Source organism: Meles meles, chromosome 20 (assembly GCF_922984935.1).
Source record: "Meles meles chromosome 20, mMelMel3.1 paternal haplotype, whole genome shotgun sequence".
In the NCBI taxonomy this organism is placed as follows: Eukaryota; Metazoa; Chordata; class Mammalia; order Carnivora; family Mustelidae; genus Meles; species Meles meles.
Genome location: NC_060085.1, coordinates 18,254,411 through 18,274,139, shown reverse-complemented (window position 1 = coordinate 18,274,139; position 19,729 = coordinate 18,254,411). Strand labels below are relative to the sequence as shown.

General features: G+C 53.0%; 2 protein-coding genes across 2 annotated transcripts; both read right to left on the bottom strand.

Moving 5' to 3' along the window:
- Positions 1 to 713: 713 nt before the first annotated feature.
- On the bottom strand, positions 714 to 2,783 carry LOC123933181 (cathelicidin-6-like). The gene is made up of 4 exons (XM_045992200.1): positions 2,586 to 2,783; positions 1,837 to 1,944; positions 1,627 to 1,698; positions 714 to 839 (listed from the first exon to the last, which is right to left on the bottom strand). Exons 1-4 carry the CDS (start codon positions 2,781 to 2,783, stop codon positions 741 to 743), a joined length of 477 nt encoding a protein of 158 aa, XP_045848156.1. The 3' UTR covers positions 714 to 740.
- A 12,601-nt stretch (positions 2,784 to 15,384) lies between these two features.
- On the bottom strand, positions 15,385 to 17,657 carry LOC123933146 (cathelicidin-6-like). The gene is made up of 4 exons (XM_045992127.1): positions 17,460 to 17,657; positions 16,722 to 16,829; positions 16,512 to 16,583; positions 15,385 to 15,519 (listed from the first exon to the last, which is right to left on the bottom strand). The coding sequence occupies exons 1-4, from the start codon at positions 17,655 to 17,657 to the stop codon at positions 15,391 to 15,393; spliced, it is 507 nt and encodes a 168-aa protein (XP_045848083.1). The 3' UTR covers positions 15,385 to 15,390.
- Between the last annotated feature and the right edge of the window lie 2,072 nt (positions 17,658 to 19,729).

Here is a 19,729-nt window from a genome sequence, read left to right as displayed (position 1 = left end):
ACAGAGATAGATCCCAAGTAGGCAGAGAGGAGGAAAGAGAGAGAGGAGGAAGCAGGCTCCCCGCCAAGCAGAGAGCCTGATGCCGGGCTCGATCCCTGGACCCTGGGACCATGACCTGAGCAGAAGGCAGAGGCTTTAACCCACCGAGCCACCCAGGCACCCCCAGAGTTAGGCTTTTCAAGGGGAATTGGAACTTCATGGGAATTGTACCAGCAGGCTGACCTTAGAACCCAGCCAGCCAGGAGACTGAACTGCCTCTCTGTGTTGGACAGAATGCCTGGCCCCTCCCCAACTGTTATGTCCACGGGAGCAGGAACAGCTCTGCAGCCTTTCCACTACCACTACACACAGGGTGCATCTCCTTCACCACTGCTGGTGTTCAACGAGGATGGTGGGAGGCATCTGAAGGGCATGGGGAAGAACCCTGAGAATGGAGACACCGTCCTTGCCCTCTGAGCCCTCCAGCCTCACCCCACGCCCTTCCGGGTGGAAGAGCCGCACAGCCTTTGTATTTTGCATGGGTGCGTGTTCGCGCGCACACACAAAACATACGCGAACCCACACGCAAGCCCTCCCAGGATTGAAGATTCTGTCATGGTAAGTAGGAGGCAAGACAAGTAAAATTGAAGCTTGGAGGAAGTTTCTTTCACAAAATTTATTTTTCAGGGTCTAGAAGCCTGAGCCAGGGCAAAGCAGATGCTTTGGACTCTTCGTGGGGCGGCTGGTAGTTCATAGAGTCCTCATATTCTCGGGAGATTTCTCCTAATCCAATCCCGAATAATCTGCCACACTCCCCTGAAGCGATTGCCCAGCCGGCTAAATTTGCTGACTTCCAGGTTCTGTGCATCAAAAGGAAACAGTTTCTTTATGGGGGCTGGCCTGGACCCAGGGTCAAGACGAAACTCCTCCCATCCTAGACACTCCCCTTATTGGGCCACCCCAAGAGCTTTGGGGCTTCAGGTCATCCTCTGGCTCTAACCTCCTTAGTATGTGGTTGATTGAATCCCTACATCCACAGAGGAAGAAACTGGCCTAGAGAAGGCAGGGGCTTCACAGGGTCTCACAGCTGAAAGCTCATTACTCAAACTAGCTCTCAAGCCTCAAAAGGAGTCTGAATTCCCTGGAGGGTTTGTTAAAGTACAAATTGCTGGGCCCCACCCCAGAATTTGATTCTGTAGGTCTGAGTGGGGCCTGCGAATTTGCATTTTTAAAAAGATTTTATTTATTTATTTATTTGACAGAGAGAGAGAGAGATCACAAGTAGACAGAGAGGCAGGCAGAGAGAGAGGGGGAAGTAGGCTCCCTGCTGAGCAGCCTGATGCTGGTCTGGATCCCAAGACCCTGGGATCATGACCTGAGCCAAAGGCAGAAGCTTAACCCACTGAGCAACCCAGGTTCCCCGAGAATTTGCATTTCTAACAAATTCCCAGGTTCTCAGGATCACACTTTGGGAACCACTGTTCTAAGGGGTTGCAGAGAGAGTCCTAGAGACCTGAGGCTTAGGTTAAGGGAGGAGCCCAGGGTAGGAAGGGCTTTCTCTGCATGGATGTGACATGGTTAAGTGGCCCATGGGATGTTCTGTACACCACCCCCGTTAACCCCGGCAACCCAGAAGGGGCCACTCACATCCTCACAGCTGATGTCAAAGTAGCTCTTGTCCTCGTCCAGGCTGACTGTCCCATCACACTGTTTCACCAGCTGAGAAGAGGAGGCTCTGGGTCAAATTGGAACCCCTGTGCCATAACCTTCCAGCCTCACCCCAGTGGCTGGAAATAGTCCCAGGAAGCCACTTGCTCAGCTCCCAGGGGGGCATTTGCGGGCGCCCCCCCGCCTTACCCCATTGTCCTTGAAATCACACTGCTCCAGGGACTGCTGTGTCGTCTTGGGACACACAGTCTCCTTCACGGTGAAGCTTGCTGGCTGTGGGATGTTTGGGTTCTCATCCTGCTCAGGGGAGGAAGTGGGAAGACCAGACTCAGGCTCATGTTTGCCTTCTCTAATCTGTATCCCTGCCCAGCTGCCCCAGCCCGTGCCCCCACCAACCTCCTAGCTAGGAGAGCAGCCTTTCAACAGCCCCTGCTATGAGTCTGACGCTGGCTGCCTGCTAAGGCACATAGGTGAGGAGGGCAGAGCCCATTCCCGCCCTCCCCAAGCTGAGAGCATGAGCAGACCCCAGACAAGCTCTAATGAGTGGCACGCCCTTGTCAGGGAGCCTCAGGAAACCAGGGGTCTCCTGGAGGCAAAGACATTGCCACTGGAATCTCAAGGCTGAGCAGAGCCGTTTCGTGGGCAGGGAAGTCACATCCCAGAGCCAGTAATCCCACTCATCCCCAGAACTTCCAGAAGGCGGAATGGGACTGGCACCTCTTCACACAGCACAGATTCTAAGGCAAGGAACGCTCATGCTGGGGGAGCTGAGGGGTGGCACACAGCTCTGGGAAGGTTTCCTGGAAGAGGTGGGACCACACTTAGAGAAAAGCCTTCTGGACATGAGCAAAGCATGAACAAAGGAAAGGACAGCACGGCCATCCTGGCTGGCCAGACAGAGCAGAGCGTCCCTCCCACTGTCACCCTCCCCGACTCACTCCTTGGGGCTGTGAGTTCAGCTGGAGGAGACGGTAGAGATTCTCATCTGAGGACCGCTGGTTTAAGCTGTCCACAGCACGGAGCACAGCCTCCCTGTAGCTAAGGGTCCGTGTGGTGGCCGGAGTGATCAGCAGGCCGAGAAGCAGTAGCCACAGTGACCACCGCTGCAGGGAGGTGCTGTCCCTCTGGGTCTCCATGGTCCCCAAGTCGACCTCCTCCCAACCTGCAGGTCGCTCCTTTATGCCCAGCCTGAGCCTGACGCAAAGACCCAAACAGGAGCCTTCCTGACCCACCCGTCACCAGCTGCCTGCCAGGATGTGGGCAGAGGCTTGCCTCAGTCCCTCCTGTCGTTGCCACACGCGTGCAAGTGGTCCTCACGTGCGACTAAAGAAATAGTTTCTCCATCGCCCCGGCAATGTGTTGGCCTCTCCTGGGCCCCACAGGGGAGTGTCATTGCCAGGGCTGCTCAAGAGAGTTGAGTACCCGAAGAAAAAGGGAGACAGGCAGCTGTCCAACATCCTTCTCCCCAGGAATCAGGGTAATAGAGCGTATTCACCACTCAATCTCCAGCTCTAGGCACTGCCTTGCATCCAGCTGGCACTCAGTTAACATTTGAGGAATGAATAATAACAGTAACCACCCGTCCTCTAGAGCCTGACCCCCGTAGTCAGTTGTAAGGGAATCCTTCAAGGCCCCAATCCTATTCTCTGGACCCAGCCCTCGGACAGCTCAGGGGCTCAGCTCTGGCTGTCCCCTTTTTTGGGTCTTCTCCACTGCCTTTCTCAGTCTAAAAATGGCCGAAGCCACCCCCAGCCAGGGCCCATTGCCCTGGCTCCTCCCCACCCAAGCCCGAGGAAGGGTCATCTACCTTCACTGACCCCCTTCTTCACTCTCTCTCACACTCACGGCTGCCGTCGGCCGGCCAGCCCTCGCTGGATGCACTGTTCCCTCTCAAGACTTGTCTTTACCTGCGCAGGAACCGATGACCCCTGCTCCAATGTCCCTCGTGCCACTCTCCTGGCTTCCCTCTCATGTCCCTGGTACTCCTTCTCAATCTCCTCCAAGGGACCCTTCTCTTAATATGGGGGGGTGGGGGGGGCTTTCAGAATTGTATCCTGAGCTGTTTCTCTTCCCAATCCCCACATCTCCCTGGGGACATCCCTTCTCAAGACACCAGTTATCGGAGACAGACCTGGTCTGTATCTCTACATCCAAGACCCCCATGAATACCCCTGCTTGTCTCCAGTAGGTCACCGGGCCTGCTGTTTTGCTCAGTGCCATTGCATGAACCCTGAGATGAAAGCTTGGGGTGTGCCCCGCCTGCAACTTCTTCCTGGGAACAATCCCTTCTGACCTCCCCCATAGCCCTCTGTCCTGGTTTCCTTCTTTTTCTTTCTTTAAGATTTTATTTATTACTTTGAGAGAGAGAGGGAGAACAAGAGAGAGAGCATGAGCAGGGGGAGTGGGAGAGGGAGAAGCAGACTCCCGCTGAGCAGGGAGCCCGATGTGGGGCTCGATCCCAGGATGCTGAGATCATAACCTAAGCCGAAGGCAGACGCTTAACCGACTGAGCCACCCAGGTGCCCCCAGAGCCTGGAGTCTTGTTGCTGCCCCTTGCCGTCACCCGCAGTCCTGCACACCCCGGACACCAGAATGCCTTAAATACGCAAATGGCCCAGACTCCTCTGAGCCTCCTTCTCTTGCTTGACCTCTGCACCTGATCCTTCCGCTCGGCATGCCCCTCCGCCTTGTGAAGGCTCCCCATGAACTCTGACCAGTCAGAGCAACTCCTCCTCTTTACTCCTCTTTGCTTTTCCAGAAAGTCGCCTCTGACTTGACCCCAGATGACTGTCTCTGTCCAATGCTCTGGTTGAGACCTCCAGCTAGGGTGGCTGGGTCTGGGGGGTGTGGAGAGAGCATCGCTGGGAGAAACGATCAGCCAGAATGACAGAAGGGTCCAGAGGCCATGCTAGTCCCAGCTCCCCTGTGCAACGACTTGAGGCTTGAGCCTTGGGGAAGTTTCTGTCTCCAGGGGCCCATGGGACTCTTGGAGGCTCGGGCGGGGCACCCCAGGACGTGGCAGCCTGGACGCATGATGCTGGTTGCACACTCAGTCCTGGGAGAAGGAAGGAGAAATGGGCTGCTGTGTAACCTCGTTTCACAGGCAGCTGTTGCCTCAGTGGCCTCTTGGTCAAGCAGGGCTTTGCATGGGTTCTGCCCAGACTCCGCAATTCCCATTGGGTGCCTCTCCCCGCTGCAGGACCGGACCGCCAGACGACCTGGAATGGGGGCATCGCAAGCACCATCTTTTCCTAGCTGTGTGACTTGGAACAAGTTGCTTTGTTTTCCTGGGCCTCAGTGGGCTGTCCTCATCTTCAGGAAGGGGATTCCATGTCCTGCAATGTCTGCATGGGGACACATGTGTCCTGTCACGTCTTGCCCTCCCGGGGGATTTTGGTGAGTGAGGTCAGGGTCAGGTCTCCTTGCCCAGCAGTGACTCCAACTCAACCGTGCCCCAACAGGTGCATGCCCACACGCAGGTTTGGGAGCTGTGCCCTCCTTGCCAACACCAACACCCACTGCCCCAGGGTCCTGTTACCTTTTTCCTCGGAGTCAGCCCCTCTGGGAGGTCTGGCCCAATGTCACCCCCAACTGGCATCCTCTATGATGCACCCCACACCCAACCACAGGATGGGAGGCAGCTCACCAACCTGCCCTTTAGTCTGAGGCTCGTCCCCAGGATAAGGCTACCTATCCCTTTAGGCAAGAGTCATGAGGCCTGAGCTGCCCCCTCAAACTTGAAGTCCCCAAAGCCACTCCATCTGTCTAGCCTCCCCCCACGGCTTCCCAAATGTGCCAAGTTTGTCCCCAGACAGAGGCTCCCGAGGGCAAGCCTCTGCATTCCCTTCATCTCACAGGTTCCCTAGGGGAGAGGACCCATTTCATCTTTGGGCGCCTCTCAGGACCCGGCACTGGGCTCTGCCCTCAGAGGGCTCCAACAACCAGTGGGTCCAGAGCCAGCTTTAGAGAACAGCTGTCGAAAGAGAAGCTCCACATCCTGGGGGTGGTGATGGGTCATTTCTAGCACATATGCCTTTGTTTTCTGGAGTGATTCCCAAGAGGGGCCTGGGACATGGTGTCCCAGGAAGCTCTGTCCAGCCAGAAAGGGGAAACCCAGATATTGCCCGGATGTCAGCTTTAGGGCCCATCTGTCTTCCCCTGGTGGTGGTTGCAAGGTATATGGTGGGGGAGAAAGGAAGTGTCAAACCAAAGAATGTGTCCTCCTGGGAAAGGCAAGGCCACTGTGTGCAATCCCACCCTGGCCTGTGCAAGAATACCCACCGCGGGACAGGGACCCATTGCAAAATCAGACTTCCCATCTCCACATTTGCCGCCAATGAGGAAGATGAGACCTTCAGCTTCCTGACCTGGGCAGCCCCTCCTGCTTGCCTGGTGACCTTGCCCAGCTCTGAACCCCATTCCCAGTCTCTCTTCTTGTCAGTGATCCATAAACCCTGTGCAACTCCAACATTTCTGTGTCTCCAGGTCGTTGGGGCCGAGGCAACAGGAGCGAAGCCAGAAGCCCTGATGAGCCTCCCTCTTTCAACCTTCCCTTCTAGATGCCCCACCAGGGAGCCCCCAGAGTGATGTGACTGAAGTCAGGAAGGCACATGACCACCGTCCTCCCCCCTCTCTTGCAGGCCAGGCAACACACACCTGTAACTTGTATCTGTTGCATGTAGCTGTAGGGGTTGGGAAGCAGAAGCTCGTCCCAAATCAATATTTCTGTTGTAATAGCTTTACTGAGATATGAGTGACATGTCACACCGTTCACCCATTTAAAGTATAAAGTTGGGTGCACCTGGGTGGCTCAGTGGGTTAGGCCTCTGCCTTTGGCTCAGGTCATGATCTCATTGTCCTGTGATCAAGGCCCACATCGGGATCTCTGCTTAGTGGGGAGTCTGCTTCCCTCTCTCTGCCTTTCTGCCTGCTTGTGATCTCTCTCTCTGTGTCCAATACATACATAAATAAAGATCTTAAAATGATACAGGGCACTAAACAATAAAATTTAAAAGAGAGAACATGAAAAAAATAAAGTATAAAATTGATCAATTTTAGAATATTCACAAGTTCTGCAAACCAGCACCACAGTCAGTTTTAGAACATTTTCATCATCCCCAAAAGAAACCCCCTGGAGGGGCACCTGGGTGGCTCAGTTTGTTAAGCATCCGGCTCTTGATTTTGGCTCAGGTCATGGTCTCAGGGTTCCTGAGATTGAGGCCTATCTCGGACTCTACGTTCTGTAGCGTGTCTCTCTCCCTCTCCCTCTGACCCTCCCCCTGCTCTCTTGTGCATGCTCTCAGTCTCCTAAAATAAATAAATAAATCCTAAAAAAAAAGAAGAAAAGAAAACCCTGTTGGCAGTCACTCCCCATTCCTCGCCCCCAGCTAACACTCCAACCCTAGGCAATCACTAATTTACTTTCTGTCTCTATGAACTTTCCTATTCTGAACATTTCATGTAAACGGTTTCGTTTCTTTCACTTAGCATAATGTTTTCAAGGTTTCTCCATGATGATTTCTAAATGATCCATTCACACAGTTGACAAAATTTACTGATTTGTCCAAAACGTACTCATGTCTCTCTCTGTGGGACAGGGGAGGAGTGGAGTCACAGGGCCTGAGAGTGTCAGGTTGGTCAGGCTTCCAGTGTTCCCGGAACCCCACCCTCCCTGTGTCCTCAGCCTCCTCCTCTGTCTCCCTCTTTTCGGGTTCACCACCCCAGTTTATGTTTCCATGTCTGCTCAAATTCATTATGAAGAGAAATAAAAGCAGACTCAGTAGAACTACAGATAAATCTTCAAAGTGTTCAAACCAATCTCCTATAACATGAATTCCTGTAAAGGGTACAGAATGTTTGAGGGCCCTTTTTGATTAATCAACTCACTTGCTAGATTTTGTGAATTGCTCAGTCTGAAAAACAGCAGGATTCTTTTTTTTTTTAAGATTTTATTTATTATTTATTTGACAGAGAGAGAGAGATCACAAGTAGGCAGAGACGCAGGCAGAGAGTGAGAGGGAAGCAAGCTCCCTCTCAAGCAGAGAGCCTAATGTGGGGCTGGATCCCAGGACCCTGGGGCCATGACCTGAGTCAGAGGCAGAGGCTTAACCCACTGAGACACCCAGGCGCCCCGAAACAGCAGTATTCTTAAGATACTGAAAGAAGGCACATCAAAAATTACTCAATATTTAATGGATATCAAAAGAACTAAACTTTTCATTTGTACAGCGCTAGTATTTATTGTAGAGCAAAAAAGACTATGTTTTATAATAAAAAGACAAACCCATAAGAACAAACTCCCCAAACTCAGCATTCAATCTCCTTAACATATCTGAGAAATGTCACTACGAAAAACGTGTTCAAAAGACTATATTAGGAATGAAGGGTCATTAGAACAAAGTGCTGGTGGGGCGCCTGGGGGGCTCAGTGGATTAAAGCCTCTGCCTTCGGCTCAGGTCATGGTCCCTGGGTCCTGGGATGGAGCCCCACATCAGGCTCTCTGCTTGGCAGGGAGCTTGCTTCCCCCTCACTCTCTGCCAACTTGTGATCTCTCTCTCTGTCAAATAAAGAAATAAAATCTTAAAAAAAAAAAAAATGGGCGCCTGGGTGGCTCAGCTGGTTAGGCAACTGCCTTTGGCTCAGGTCATGATCTCAGAGTCCTGGATCAAGTCCCACAGCAGGCTCCCTGCTCAGCAGGGAGTCTGCTTCTCCCTCTGACCCTCCCCTCTCATGCTCTCTCATGCTCTCTCGCTCTCTCTCTCTCTCCAATAAATAGATAAAATGTTTAAAAAAATTTTTTTTAAAGTAACCTTGTTTAAAAAAAAAAACCAAAAAGAGAAAAAGCAAAGTGTTGGTAATGTGGTGCACTCTGGTGGGAGGGGGCCACCAAATGTGGGACAGTCCTACTGGGTAGAGGCCAGCCTTGTAGGCAGGGAAAGAATTCACCCAAGGCAGAAGAACAAAGGAGACAGAAGTGTATCCCGTACACTGCAAGGAAGCTGAGGACACACAGGGGTGGGGGTGGGGCCTGTAGTTTAGAGAGAAGGTGAGGAGGTACGGGAACATACAGAATTCCCCTTTCCTGAAGATGGGATTGGGAGGGAGACAAACCATAAGTGACTCAATCTCACAAAACAAACTGAGGGTTGCTGGGGGGAGGGGAGGTTGGGAGAGGGGGAGTGGGGTTATGGACATTGGGGAGGGTGTGTGCTATGATGAGTGCTGTGAAGTGTGTAAACCTGGAGATTCACAGACCTGTACCCCTGGGGATAAAAATACATTATATGTTTATAAAAAAAAAAAAAAGAATCCCCCTTTCCTGGTGCCGTGTCCGATGTCCCGGTCAGTAACTCAGTGGTCAGCTAGGGCTTATGGATGCTCTGAGGTGAGTCACCTAATGGGCCTGTTTGTATAAGGTTCTCAATGCTCCATGGTTGCCTAAAAGTGGTCTCTCCAGGGAACTTTGGTAAATTAAGCTATTTAATCCTTAGCCAGCTGACTGCTTTTGCCAGGGGGCAGGGCTCAGTCAGGTCCCCAGGAATCCCTCTCTGCTCCCCAGGATCCCTCCCCCTGTCCCCCAAGCCCTCACTGTGCTCTGTGGGATTTTGTCTCCAGGCCTTAGGGTCTCACTCTGCTCCCTTGAGTCTCTGTGTGATTTCCAGGGCCCCACCTGCTCCTCCAAATGTTCCCTGGGTCCCCACACCCTCACACTTGGGGCTCTGGCCGAGTCCATGTGGCAAGGACTCTCGGACTTCTCTGGGGAGCAGCCTTCCTGGGATTCTTGCAGGCTTAGCTTTTTGTGGAAAGTCAAGGCCCTCGGCAAAAGTTCCAGGTTCCCAGCCACAGACTGAACAACAGACTTCTCTGTCAAATAAATAAATAAAATCTTGGGGGAAAAAAAAAGAAAGTAAGTAAGAGCTCCAAACAGGCACAAAGAGGTGCGTATCAACTCTATCCCACTCCCCATTGCTCAGAAGGAGTAACTGAGGTCCCCAGAGAGAGGCAGAAGGGGGCTTAGCAAGGTCACAGGATGTGGCAGGGGAGTGCTGGGGCTCAGCACCCACAGCACACACCCCCACCCCGCACCCCGTCGTTGGACCCTAGGGGGCACTCTGGAGCTTTGTGAGCTGGCCTCTGGCCTCCCACCAGCCAGGACTCCCTCCTGCCTGAACAGGCTCAGTGGGGCCCCCCAGAGGACAGGCTGCTTTCCTCTGCTGGAGCACCCTCTCCCCACTCCCCACAGCCCAGCCTCCCTGACCTGCCAGGGTCCCAGGCTCCTTCAGAAGAAGGCTCCCCTCCTCTGGAAAGCCCACCCTGACTGTCCTTGGCCCCAGCTCCTGAGGCTCCCTGAACACAGCTCTCTTTCAGCACCGTGCCCCACAGTGCAGTCTCTGTGGGGGAGTCGTGAGTCTGTGAGGGGTGTGCAAAATGTACTAGGATGGAGACAACAAGTACAGAACCCCTCTTGGGGCATCCTGAGGAGGTAGGGAGTGAGCTGATTGTGGTACTGGCTCCTGAGAGGGGCAGGCGGGGAGGGCTGGGGGAGGCACAGCAGGAAGACCCGAGGTAGGAAAAAGCGTTGGAGTCTTAGGCCGGGATACCTGACTGACATGGACCTTGTCTGTCTTCCTCCAGGCGGTGGCCCCCACGGGGTGAGACCAGCTCATCTGTGCCCAGGTCTGGACCCCAGAGGGACTTAGTATGCGGTGGATAGTGGGCTGCCCTGCCCTGGGAGCTCAGGAAGGGACACTCAGGATTATCTCAGCTCCACCCCACCAAGGGGGCACTGGGAGCAGAGCCAGGAAGCCCATGAGCCTCCCAGACTCCACCAGGGCCCTTGTCAGCTTTTGCATAAATGAGAGGGGATCTAGGCAATGTCTCCCAGAAAGAAACTAGGGAAACTCCGCAAGAAAGTGGATCTTGGGGCGCCTGGGTGGCTCAGTGGGTTAAAGCCTCTACCTTTGGCTTAGGTCATGGTCTCAGGGTCCTTGGATTAAGCCCCACATCAGGCTCTCTGCTCAGTGGGGAGTCTGCCTCCTACCCCCACTGCCTGCCTCTCTGCCTCCTTGTGATCTGTTGTCAAATAAATAAAGAAAATCTTAAAAAAAAATGGATCTTTTCCATCTGCAAGGACATGGACAGAGCTGCAGAGTATAATGGGAAGCGGAATAAGTGCTCAGTCGGAGACAGACACATACCGTGTGAATCTGTGGAATTCAAGAAACAAAACAAATGAGCAAAGGAAAAGAGAAAGAGAGAGGAAGCCAAGAAACAGACTCTTAGCTACAGGGAACAAACTGAAGATGGGGGGGTTGGTGGGTGAAACAGGTGAAGGGGAATAAGGACAGAGCTGGCTGTGATGAGCTCCCCGTGGTGCATGGAAGTGTTGAATCGCTACAATGCACACCTGAAACTAATATAACACTATATCATTAACGAATTGGAATGAAAATTGGGAAAAAAAAAGTGGTTCTTCTGCCCCTCCCCCCGGGGGTGGGAGTGAGGGAAAAGGAGATGGGATTGGCTCCAGCAAAGTAGGTTTTGATGAAGACCACGCCATGAAGTGGCCAAGGGCAGAGAAGCTGGTGCTAGGTGCCCAAGCTGAAGTCCCAGCTCTGCCACTTACTTGCTTTGTTCTTTTGGGCAAGTAGCTTCCCAGCTTCTCTGTCCGTCCATTTTCCCCCCTGTACAGTTGGCCTTGGCAAGCACAGACCTCAGTGGCTGATAAAGCATGAGGTCTGGTAAAGGAGTCCAAGCAGATAAAGCACGTGGTCCACTATAGATGTTACTATCAACAGGGGGAAGAGCCACCCCCAAGGGCTGATCAGGACCATAGACTCCAGGATCAGGCGGATGGATGTTTGAATCACTGCTTTACCGCTCACTACAAGGGAGTGTGAGCCCAACTCACATCGCCTCAGGCATAACTGAGCAGCTCAGAGGGAGAACAGAACAAGCCATAGAACTAACTGGTCCTTCTGGGTGCTCGCTCCACTTTCCTGCCATACCCTTGGCCTGGAGCAAAGGGACAAGCCAAAGTAGAGCAGGGTCAAGATCTCAGAGGCTGTGGTAACTAGGCCCTGAGACGCTCAGGCTAGGTTCTGGGCCCCCCCATCACCCCATGCCCACTGTGAACCCAGCGAAGGACACCAGCCCAAGAGGTGGGAGCTGATGGTCCTGCAGAGGTCAGTGTAGGAGAGGTATCACCACCTCACCCCAACTCTGGACTCGCACCTTTCCCAGTCCGCCTCTATTCCCCCTCCTGGTCTGGCTGAGACAGATGTCCTTCCCTGTCATGCTCGGCCCTGTCTGGACACAGCACGGCCTCGCTTGTGCGTGAACACCTCCTCTGTCCCCGCCCTAGAGCCCCGGGCTTCCAGGCCATCCATGCTAAGTGGTGTACGTGAACCAGCAGGGCCCCGCTGAGTGACTTGGGTTGCCCCTGCCTAACCTGCTGACCATGTAATGCGAACCTCAACAAGATGTCCACCAGCTGCCCCTCCTCCTTATCAGTAACACAGAAGATGTTATTACACCTGCTTGCAAGGCCATTGTCTTCTCCATGGAGGAATGCCTCCCACGTAAACTTCGGGGTGAGGGATCAGAGACCCTCCTGAGGGAGAAGGGGATGGCAGCCATCGATCCGCACCTTCCCCCCATCCCGGGACCTGCTCACCAGGAGAAGCCCAGGCCATTGCCGGTGTGCCCCCCCGAAGCCCCACTCTTCAGGAACCTCCCTCAAGGATGCGGGTGAGGAGGCATGAACCAAGATGCTCCATGCAGCTTTGCTGGGCCTAGTGGGGACCAGAAATTATCCAAACACATGTCAGTGAGAAAGGGTATGTCCACTCTGTGGTCTACAGGGCAGCCATTTAAAACGAATGAGCTGGGGGCACTTGGGTGCCTCAGTAGGGTAAGTGTCTGCCTTTGGCTCAGATCGTGATTCCAGGGTCCTGGGTCCTCAGCAGGGAGTTGGCTTCTTCCACGGCCTCTGCCCCTCCTCCTACCCTGCTCCCACTCTTGCTCTCTGTAATTAAAAATATAAAATGAATGAGCTGGAGGGCTGCCTGAGTGGCTCAGCCCATTTAGAAGCTGACTCTTGGGTGCCTGGGTGGCTCACCGGGTTGACCCTCTGCCTGTGGCTTGGTCATGGTCTGAGGGTCCTGGGATAGAGCCCTGCATGGGGCTCTCTACTCAGCAGGGAGCCTACTTCCTCCTGTCTCTCTACCTGCCTCTCTGCCTACTTGTGATCTCTCTCTCTCTCTCTCTGACAAATAAATAAATAAATAAATAAAATCTTAAAAAAAAAAAAAGATTTGATTGCCCAGGTATCCACTTCAAAGATAGCTATCTCAGGGGTGCCTGGCTGGTTCAGTAACTAGACTCTTGATCTCAGGGTCATGAGTTCAAATCCCACATTGGATGTAAGGCTTACTTTAAAAAATAAAATAAAATTGGGGCACCTGGGTGGCTCAGTAGGTTAGGCCTCTGCCTTCAGCTCAGGTCATGATCCCCGTGTCCTGGGATCGAGCCCCAGGTCGGGCTCTCTGCTCAGCGGGGAGCCTGCTTCCCTCTCTCTCTCTGCCTGCCTCTCTGCCTACTCATCATCTGTCTCTGTGTCAGTTTTTTTTTAAATCTTTAAAAAATAAAATAAAATAAATAATAAAATAGCAAAGGTGGCTGTCTCAAATATACACATGGCCAGACACTCGGCTAGGTAAAAAGCCAGGCCACCAAGTAGCCCTCTTCAGAGCATTAACATGGAATGTCTGGCAAATGATTAGTGACCGGCATGAAAAATAGAGGAACTCCTGGATGGCAGAGGGAAGCAAAACTTGAGAGGCCCAATAAACAAAACGTACAAACAAACAAAAAAGCCAGGCCACCTCCCCACACCGAAGGTCCTTTGTTTTAAGATCTTGGTTGATTTCGGTAACTGACCATTTGGACCACTTGGTTTTTTTCTCTTCCTTAAATTTGTCAGTAGTAAGTGAGCCAAGGCCCTCACACTCAACCCCAACAAAGGCAGAACCCCCTCTCTTACTTCTTCTCTCTTTCTGGGGACTCTTTGTGTGGCCCTAAGTGTGCCTTGTAGTTCCCAGGTCTTACAAGTAATACACTTGCTTTTTTTTCTTTCAGAGTTTCCTAACGGTTACAGCTGAAGGGCATCTTGCAATTATAACAAGAACCATGAGGGCTGCTCTAGCCACAACACTGGCCATCGATAGGCCAAGGCCAACATACAACAAATGGCACAGTTGGGATTGCACGACTGCCCCTGCAACTAACCAAGGGGAAGGCACTTTACCTGTGACTTGCTTATTAACCCCCTGACTCAGTGAACACCGTCTAGGAAAGGAGCACCGCATGCGGGTGTCAGTTGGTCGCTCTGTGCTTCACCTATTGCCTCTGTTGTGTGTTGTTGCCTGTCGTGTCCAGCCCAGAAGGTCAGCGCTGCCGTAATAACCCAATGAAGTCCTCAGAGCGGTGTGATCAGGCTATGTTCACATATATATAATATTTTATTGAATTCAAATGACTTTAAATTTCAATTCCCCCCCCCTTTAGGTTGTTAGAAATCTGAAGAATAAATCGAGAAAATAAAAATTATTACTGACTTATACAGAGCTATTACTGAAAAGTATTCCGGTGTTGAGCAGAGGGGGATATAAAATAGGATTCACGGGGCGCTTGGGTGGCTCAGTCCCTTAAGCATCTGCTCTTGATTTTTGGCTCAGGTCATGATCTCAGGGTGGTGGGATCAAGCCCTGCTTCTGGCTCCACGCTCAGCCAGGAGGAGGCTTGAGATTCTCTCTCTCCTTCTCCCTCTGTCCCTCCCCCACACTCATACTCCCTCGCACAAGCTGTCTCTCTCTCAAATAAATAAATAACTCTTCAAACAAAACAAAATAAAATGGGATTCATTCACTCCAGGTGCCCTGGTGCATCCCCGGTTCTGGGTGCTAAGGCTATAAAGACAGCTACAGTCCATGGTCGAGGCTCTATGTTCTTTTTTTTTTTTTAAGATTTTATTTATTTATTTGACAGAGATCCCAAGTAGGCAGAGAGGCAGGCAGAGAGAGAGAGGGAAGCAGGCTCCCCGCCAGGCAGAGAGCCTGATGCCGGGCTCGATCCCTGGACCCTGGGACCATGACCTGAGCAGAAGGCAGAGGATTTAACCCACTGAGCCACCCAGGCAACCCCAGAGTTAGGCTTTTCAAGGGGAATTGGAACTTCATGGGAATTGTACCAGCAGGCTGACCTTAGAACCCAGCCAGCCAGGAGACTGAACTGCCTCTCTGTGTTGGACAGAATGCCTGGCCCCTCCCCCAGCTGTTATGTCCATGGGAGCAGGAACAGCTCTGCAGCCTTTCCACTACCACTACACACAGGGTGCATCTCCTTCACCACTGCTGGTGTTCAACGAGGATGGTGGGAGGCATCTGAAGGGCATGGGGAAGAACCCTGAGAATGGAGACACCGTCCTTGCCCTCTGAGCCCTCCAGCCTCACCCCATGCCCTTCCGGGTGGAAGAGCGGCACAGACCTCTGTGTTTTGCATGGGTGCATGTTCGTGCTCACACACACACACGCGCGCGCACACACACGCAAGCCCTCCCAGGATTGAAGATTCTGTCATGGTAAGTAAGAGGCAAGACAAGTAAAATTGAAGCTTGGAGGAAGTTGCTTTCACAAAAATTTATTTTTCAGGGTCTAGAAGCCTGAGCCAGGGCAAAGCAGACGCTTAGGACTCTTCCTGGGGCGGCTGATACTTCGTAAAGATTCCTTTGATTCTCCTGCCAATATTGCGAATGCCCCGTCCCACTCTCCCGAGGAGATCGCCCAGCCATCCGAATTTGCTGACTTCCAGGTTCTGTGCATCAAAAGGAAACAGTTTCTTTATGGGGGCTGGCCTGGACCCAGGGTCAAGACGAAACCCCTCCCATCCTAGACACTCCCCTTATTGGGCGACCCCAAGAGCTTTGGGGCTTCAGATCATCCTCTGGCTCTAACCTCCTGAGTATGTGGCTGATTGAATCCCTACATCCACGGAGGAAAAACTGGCCTAGAGAAGGCAGGGGCTTCACAAGGTCTCACAGCTGAAAGCTCATTACTCAAACTAGCTCTCAAGTCTCAAAAGTAGTCCAAATCCCCTGGAGGGTTTGTTAACGTACGAATTGAGGGACCCACCCAGAATTTGATTCTGTAGCTCTGAGTGGGGCCTGGGAATTTGCATTTTTAAAAAGATTTTATTTATTTATTTATTTGACAGAGAGAGAGAGAGATCATAAGTAGGCAGAGGGGCAGGCAAAGAGAGAGGGGGAAGTAGGCTCCCTGCTGAGCAGAGAGCCTGATGCAGGTCTGGATCCCAGGACCCTGGGATCATGACCTGAGCCAAAGGCAGAAGCTGAACCCACTGAGTAACCCAGGTGCCCCGAGAATTTGCATTTTTATTTATTTATTTATTTATTTATTTATTTATTTGACAGAGAGAGATCACAAGTAGAGAGAGAGAGAAAGAGGAGCAAGCAGGCTCTCTGCCGAGCAGAGAGCCTGATGCACGACTTGATCTGAGGACTCTAAGATCATGACCTGAGGCAAAGGCAGAGGCTTAACCCACTGAGCCACCCAGGCGCCCCGAGAATTTGCATTTCTAAAAAATTCCCAGGTTCTCAGGATCACACTTTGGGAACCACTGTTCTAAGGGGTTGCAGAGACAGTCCTGGAGACCTGAGGCTCAGGTTAAGGGAGGAGCCCAGGGTAGGAAGGGCTTTCTCTGCATGGATGTGACATGGTTAAGTGGCCCATGGGATGTTCTGTACATCACTCCCTGTTAACCCCGGCAACCCAGAAGGGGCCACTCACCTCCTCACAGCTGATGTCAAAGTAGCTCTTGTCCTCGTCCAGGCTGACTATCCCATCACACTGTTTCACCAGCTGAGAAGAGGAGGCTCTGGGTCAAATTGGAACCCCTGTGCCATAACCTCCCAGCCTCACCCCAGTGGCTGGAAATAGTCCAAGGAAGCCACTCGCTCAGCTCCCAGGGGGGCATCTGCGGGCGCCCCCCCGCCTTACCCCATTGTCCTTGAAATCACACTGCTCCAGGGGCTGCTGTGCCGTCTTGGGACACACAGTCTCCTTCACGGTGAAGCTTGCTGGCTGTGGGATGTTTGGGTTCTGGTCCTGCTCAGGGGAGGGAGTGGGAAGACCAGACTCAGGCTCATGTTTGCCTTCTCTAATCTGTATCCCTGCCCAGCTGCCCCGACCAACCTCCTAGCTAGGAGGGCAGCCTTTCAACAGCCCCTGCTATGTGTCTGACGCTGGCTGCGAGCTAAGGCACATAGGTGAGGAGGGCAGAGCCCATTCCCGCCCTCCCCAAGCTGAGAGCATGAGCAGACCTCAGACAAGCTCTAATGAGTGGCACGCCCTTGTCAGGGAGCCTCAGGAAACCAGGGGTCTCCTGGAGGCAAAGACATTGCCACTGGAATCTCAAGGCTGAGCAGAGCCGTTTCGTGGGCAGGGAAGTCACATCCCAGAGCCAGTAATCCCACTCATCCCCAGAACTTCCAGAAGGCGGAATGGGACTGGCACCTCTTCACACAGCACAGATTCTAAGGCAAGGAGCACTCATGCTGGGGAGCTGGGGGGTGGCACACAGCTCTGGGAAGGTGGGACCTGGAAGAGGTGGGACCACACTTAGAGAAAAGCCTTCTGGACATGAGCAAAGCATGAACAAAGGAAAGGACAGCACGGCCATCCTGGCTGGCCAGACAGAGCAGAGCGTCCCTCCCACTGTCACCCTCCCCGACTCACTCCTTGGGGCTGTGAGTTCAGCTGGAGGAGACGGTAGAGATTCTCATCTGAGGACCGCTGGTTTAAGCTGTCCACAGCACGGAGCACAGCCTCCCTGTAGCTAAGGGTCCGTGTGGTGGCCGGAGTGATCAGCAGGCCGAGAAGCAGTAGCCACAGTGACCACCGCTGCAGGGAGGTGCTGTCCCTCTGGGTCTCCATGGTCCCCAAGTCGACCTCCTCCCAACCTGCAGGTCGCTCCTTTATGCCCAGCCTGAGCCTGACGAAAAGACCCAACCAGGAGCCTTCCTGACCCACCCGTCACCGGCTGCCTGCCAGGATGTGGGCAGAGGCTTGCCTCAGTCCCTCCTGTCGTTGCCACACGCGTGCAAGTGGTCCTCACGTGCAACTAAAGAAATAGTTTCTCCATCGCCCCGGCAATGTGTTGGCCTCTCCTGGGCCCCACAGGGGAGTGTCATTGCCAGGGCTGCTCAAGAGAGTTGAGTACCCGAAGAAAAAGGGAGACAGGCAGCTGTCCAACATCCTTCTCCCCAGGAATCAGGGTAATAGAGCGTATTCACCACTCAGTCTCCAGCTCTAGGCACTGCCTTGCATCAAGTTGGCACTCAGTTAACATTTGAGGAATGAATAATAACAGTAACCACCTGTCCTCTAGAGCCTGACCCCCGCAGTCAGTTGTAAGGGAAACCCTCAAGGCCCCAATCCTGTTCTCTGGACACAGCCCTCGGACAGCTCAGGGGCTCAGCTCTGGCTGTCCCCCTTTTTGGGTCTTCTCCACTGCCTTTCTCAGTCTAAAAATGGCCAAAGCCACCCCCAGCTAGGGCCCATTGCCCTGGCTCCTCCCCACCCAAGCCCGAGGAAGGGTCATCTACCTTCACTGACCCCCTTCTTCACTCTCTCTCACACTCAAGGCTGCCGTTGGCCGGCCAGCCCTCGCTGGATGCACTGTTCCCTCTCAAGCCTTGTCTTTACCTGCGCAGGAACCGATGACCCCTGCTCTATTGCCCCTGATGCCACTCTCCTGGTTTCCCTCTCATGTCCCTGGTACTCCTTCTCAATCTCCTCCAAGGGACCCTTCTCTAATATGGGTGGGTGGGTGGGGCTTTCAGAATTGTATCCTGAGCTGTTTCTCTTCCCAATCCCCACATCTTCCTGGGGACATCCCTTCTCAGGACACCAGTTATCAGAGACAGACCTGGTCTGTATCTCTACATCCAAGACCCCCATGAATACCCCTGCTTGTCTCCAGTAGGTCACCGGGCCTGCTGTTTTGCTCAGTGCCATTGCATGAACCCTGAGATGAAAGCTTGGGGTGTGCCCCGCCTGCAACTTCTTCCTGGGAACAATCCCTTCTGACCTCCCCCATAGCCCTCTGTCCTGGTTTCCTTCTTTTTCTTTCTTTAAGATTTTATTTATTCATTTGAGAGAGAGAGAGCACACACAAGCAGGGAGAGTGCCAGAGGGAGAGGGAGAAGCAGACTCCCTCCTGAGCAAGGAACCCGAAGCCAGACTCGATCCCAGGACCCTGAGATCATGACCTGAGCCAAAGGCAGATGCTTAACCGACTGAGCCACCTATGTGCCCCAATGTTCTGGTTGCTCTCATCATCTTCTCTCCTCTGGAGCATGACCATAGTCTCAGACTCCACTTCCTCGAGGTTCCAGACACTTCCCATGCCAAAACCTATCATCCACAGCAGTTTTCTAGGGGCTCTTTCAAACCTCTGCCTTTAGGAGCCCACCTGCCTCCTGAGTTGGTATCAGAGCCTGGAGTCTTTCTGTTCTTTGTTTTTTAAGATTTTATTTCTCAATTTGAGAGAGAGAGGGAGAACAAGAGAGAGAGCATGAGCAGGGGGAGTGGGAGAGGGAGAAGCAGACTCCCGCTGAGCAGGGAGCCTGATGTGGGGCTCGATCCCAGGATGCTGAGATTATAACCTAAGCCGAAGGCAGACGCTTAACCGACTGAGCCACCCAGGTGCCCCCAGAGCCTGGAGTCTTGTTGCTGCCCCTTGCCGTCACCCGCAGTCCTGCACACCCCGGACACCAGAATGCCTTAAATACGCAAATGGCCCAGACTCCTCTGAGCCTCCTTCTCTTGCTTGACCTCTGCACCTGATCCTTCCGCTCGGCATGCCCCTCCGCCTTGTGAAGGCTCCCCATGAACTCTGACCAGTCAGAGCAACTCCTCCTCTTTACTCCTCTTTGCTTTTCCAGAAAGTCGCCTCTGACTTGACCCCAGATGACTGTCTCTGTCCAATGCTCTGGTTGAGACCT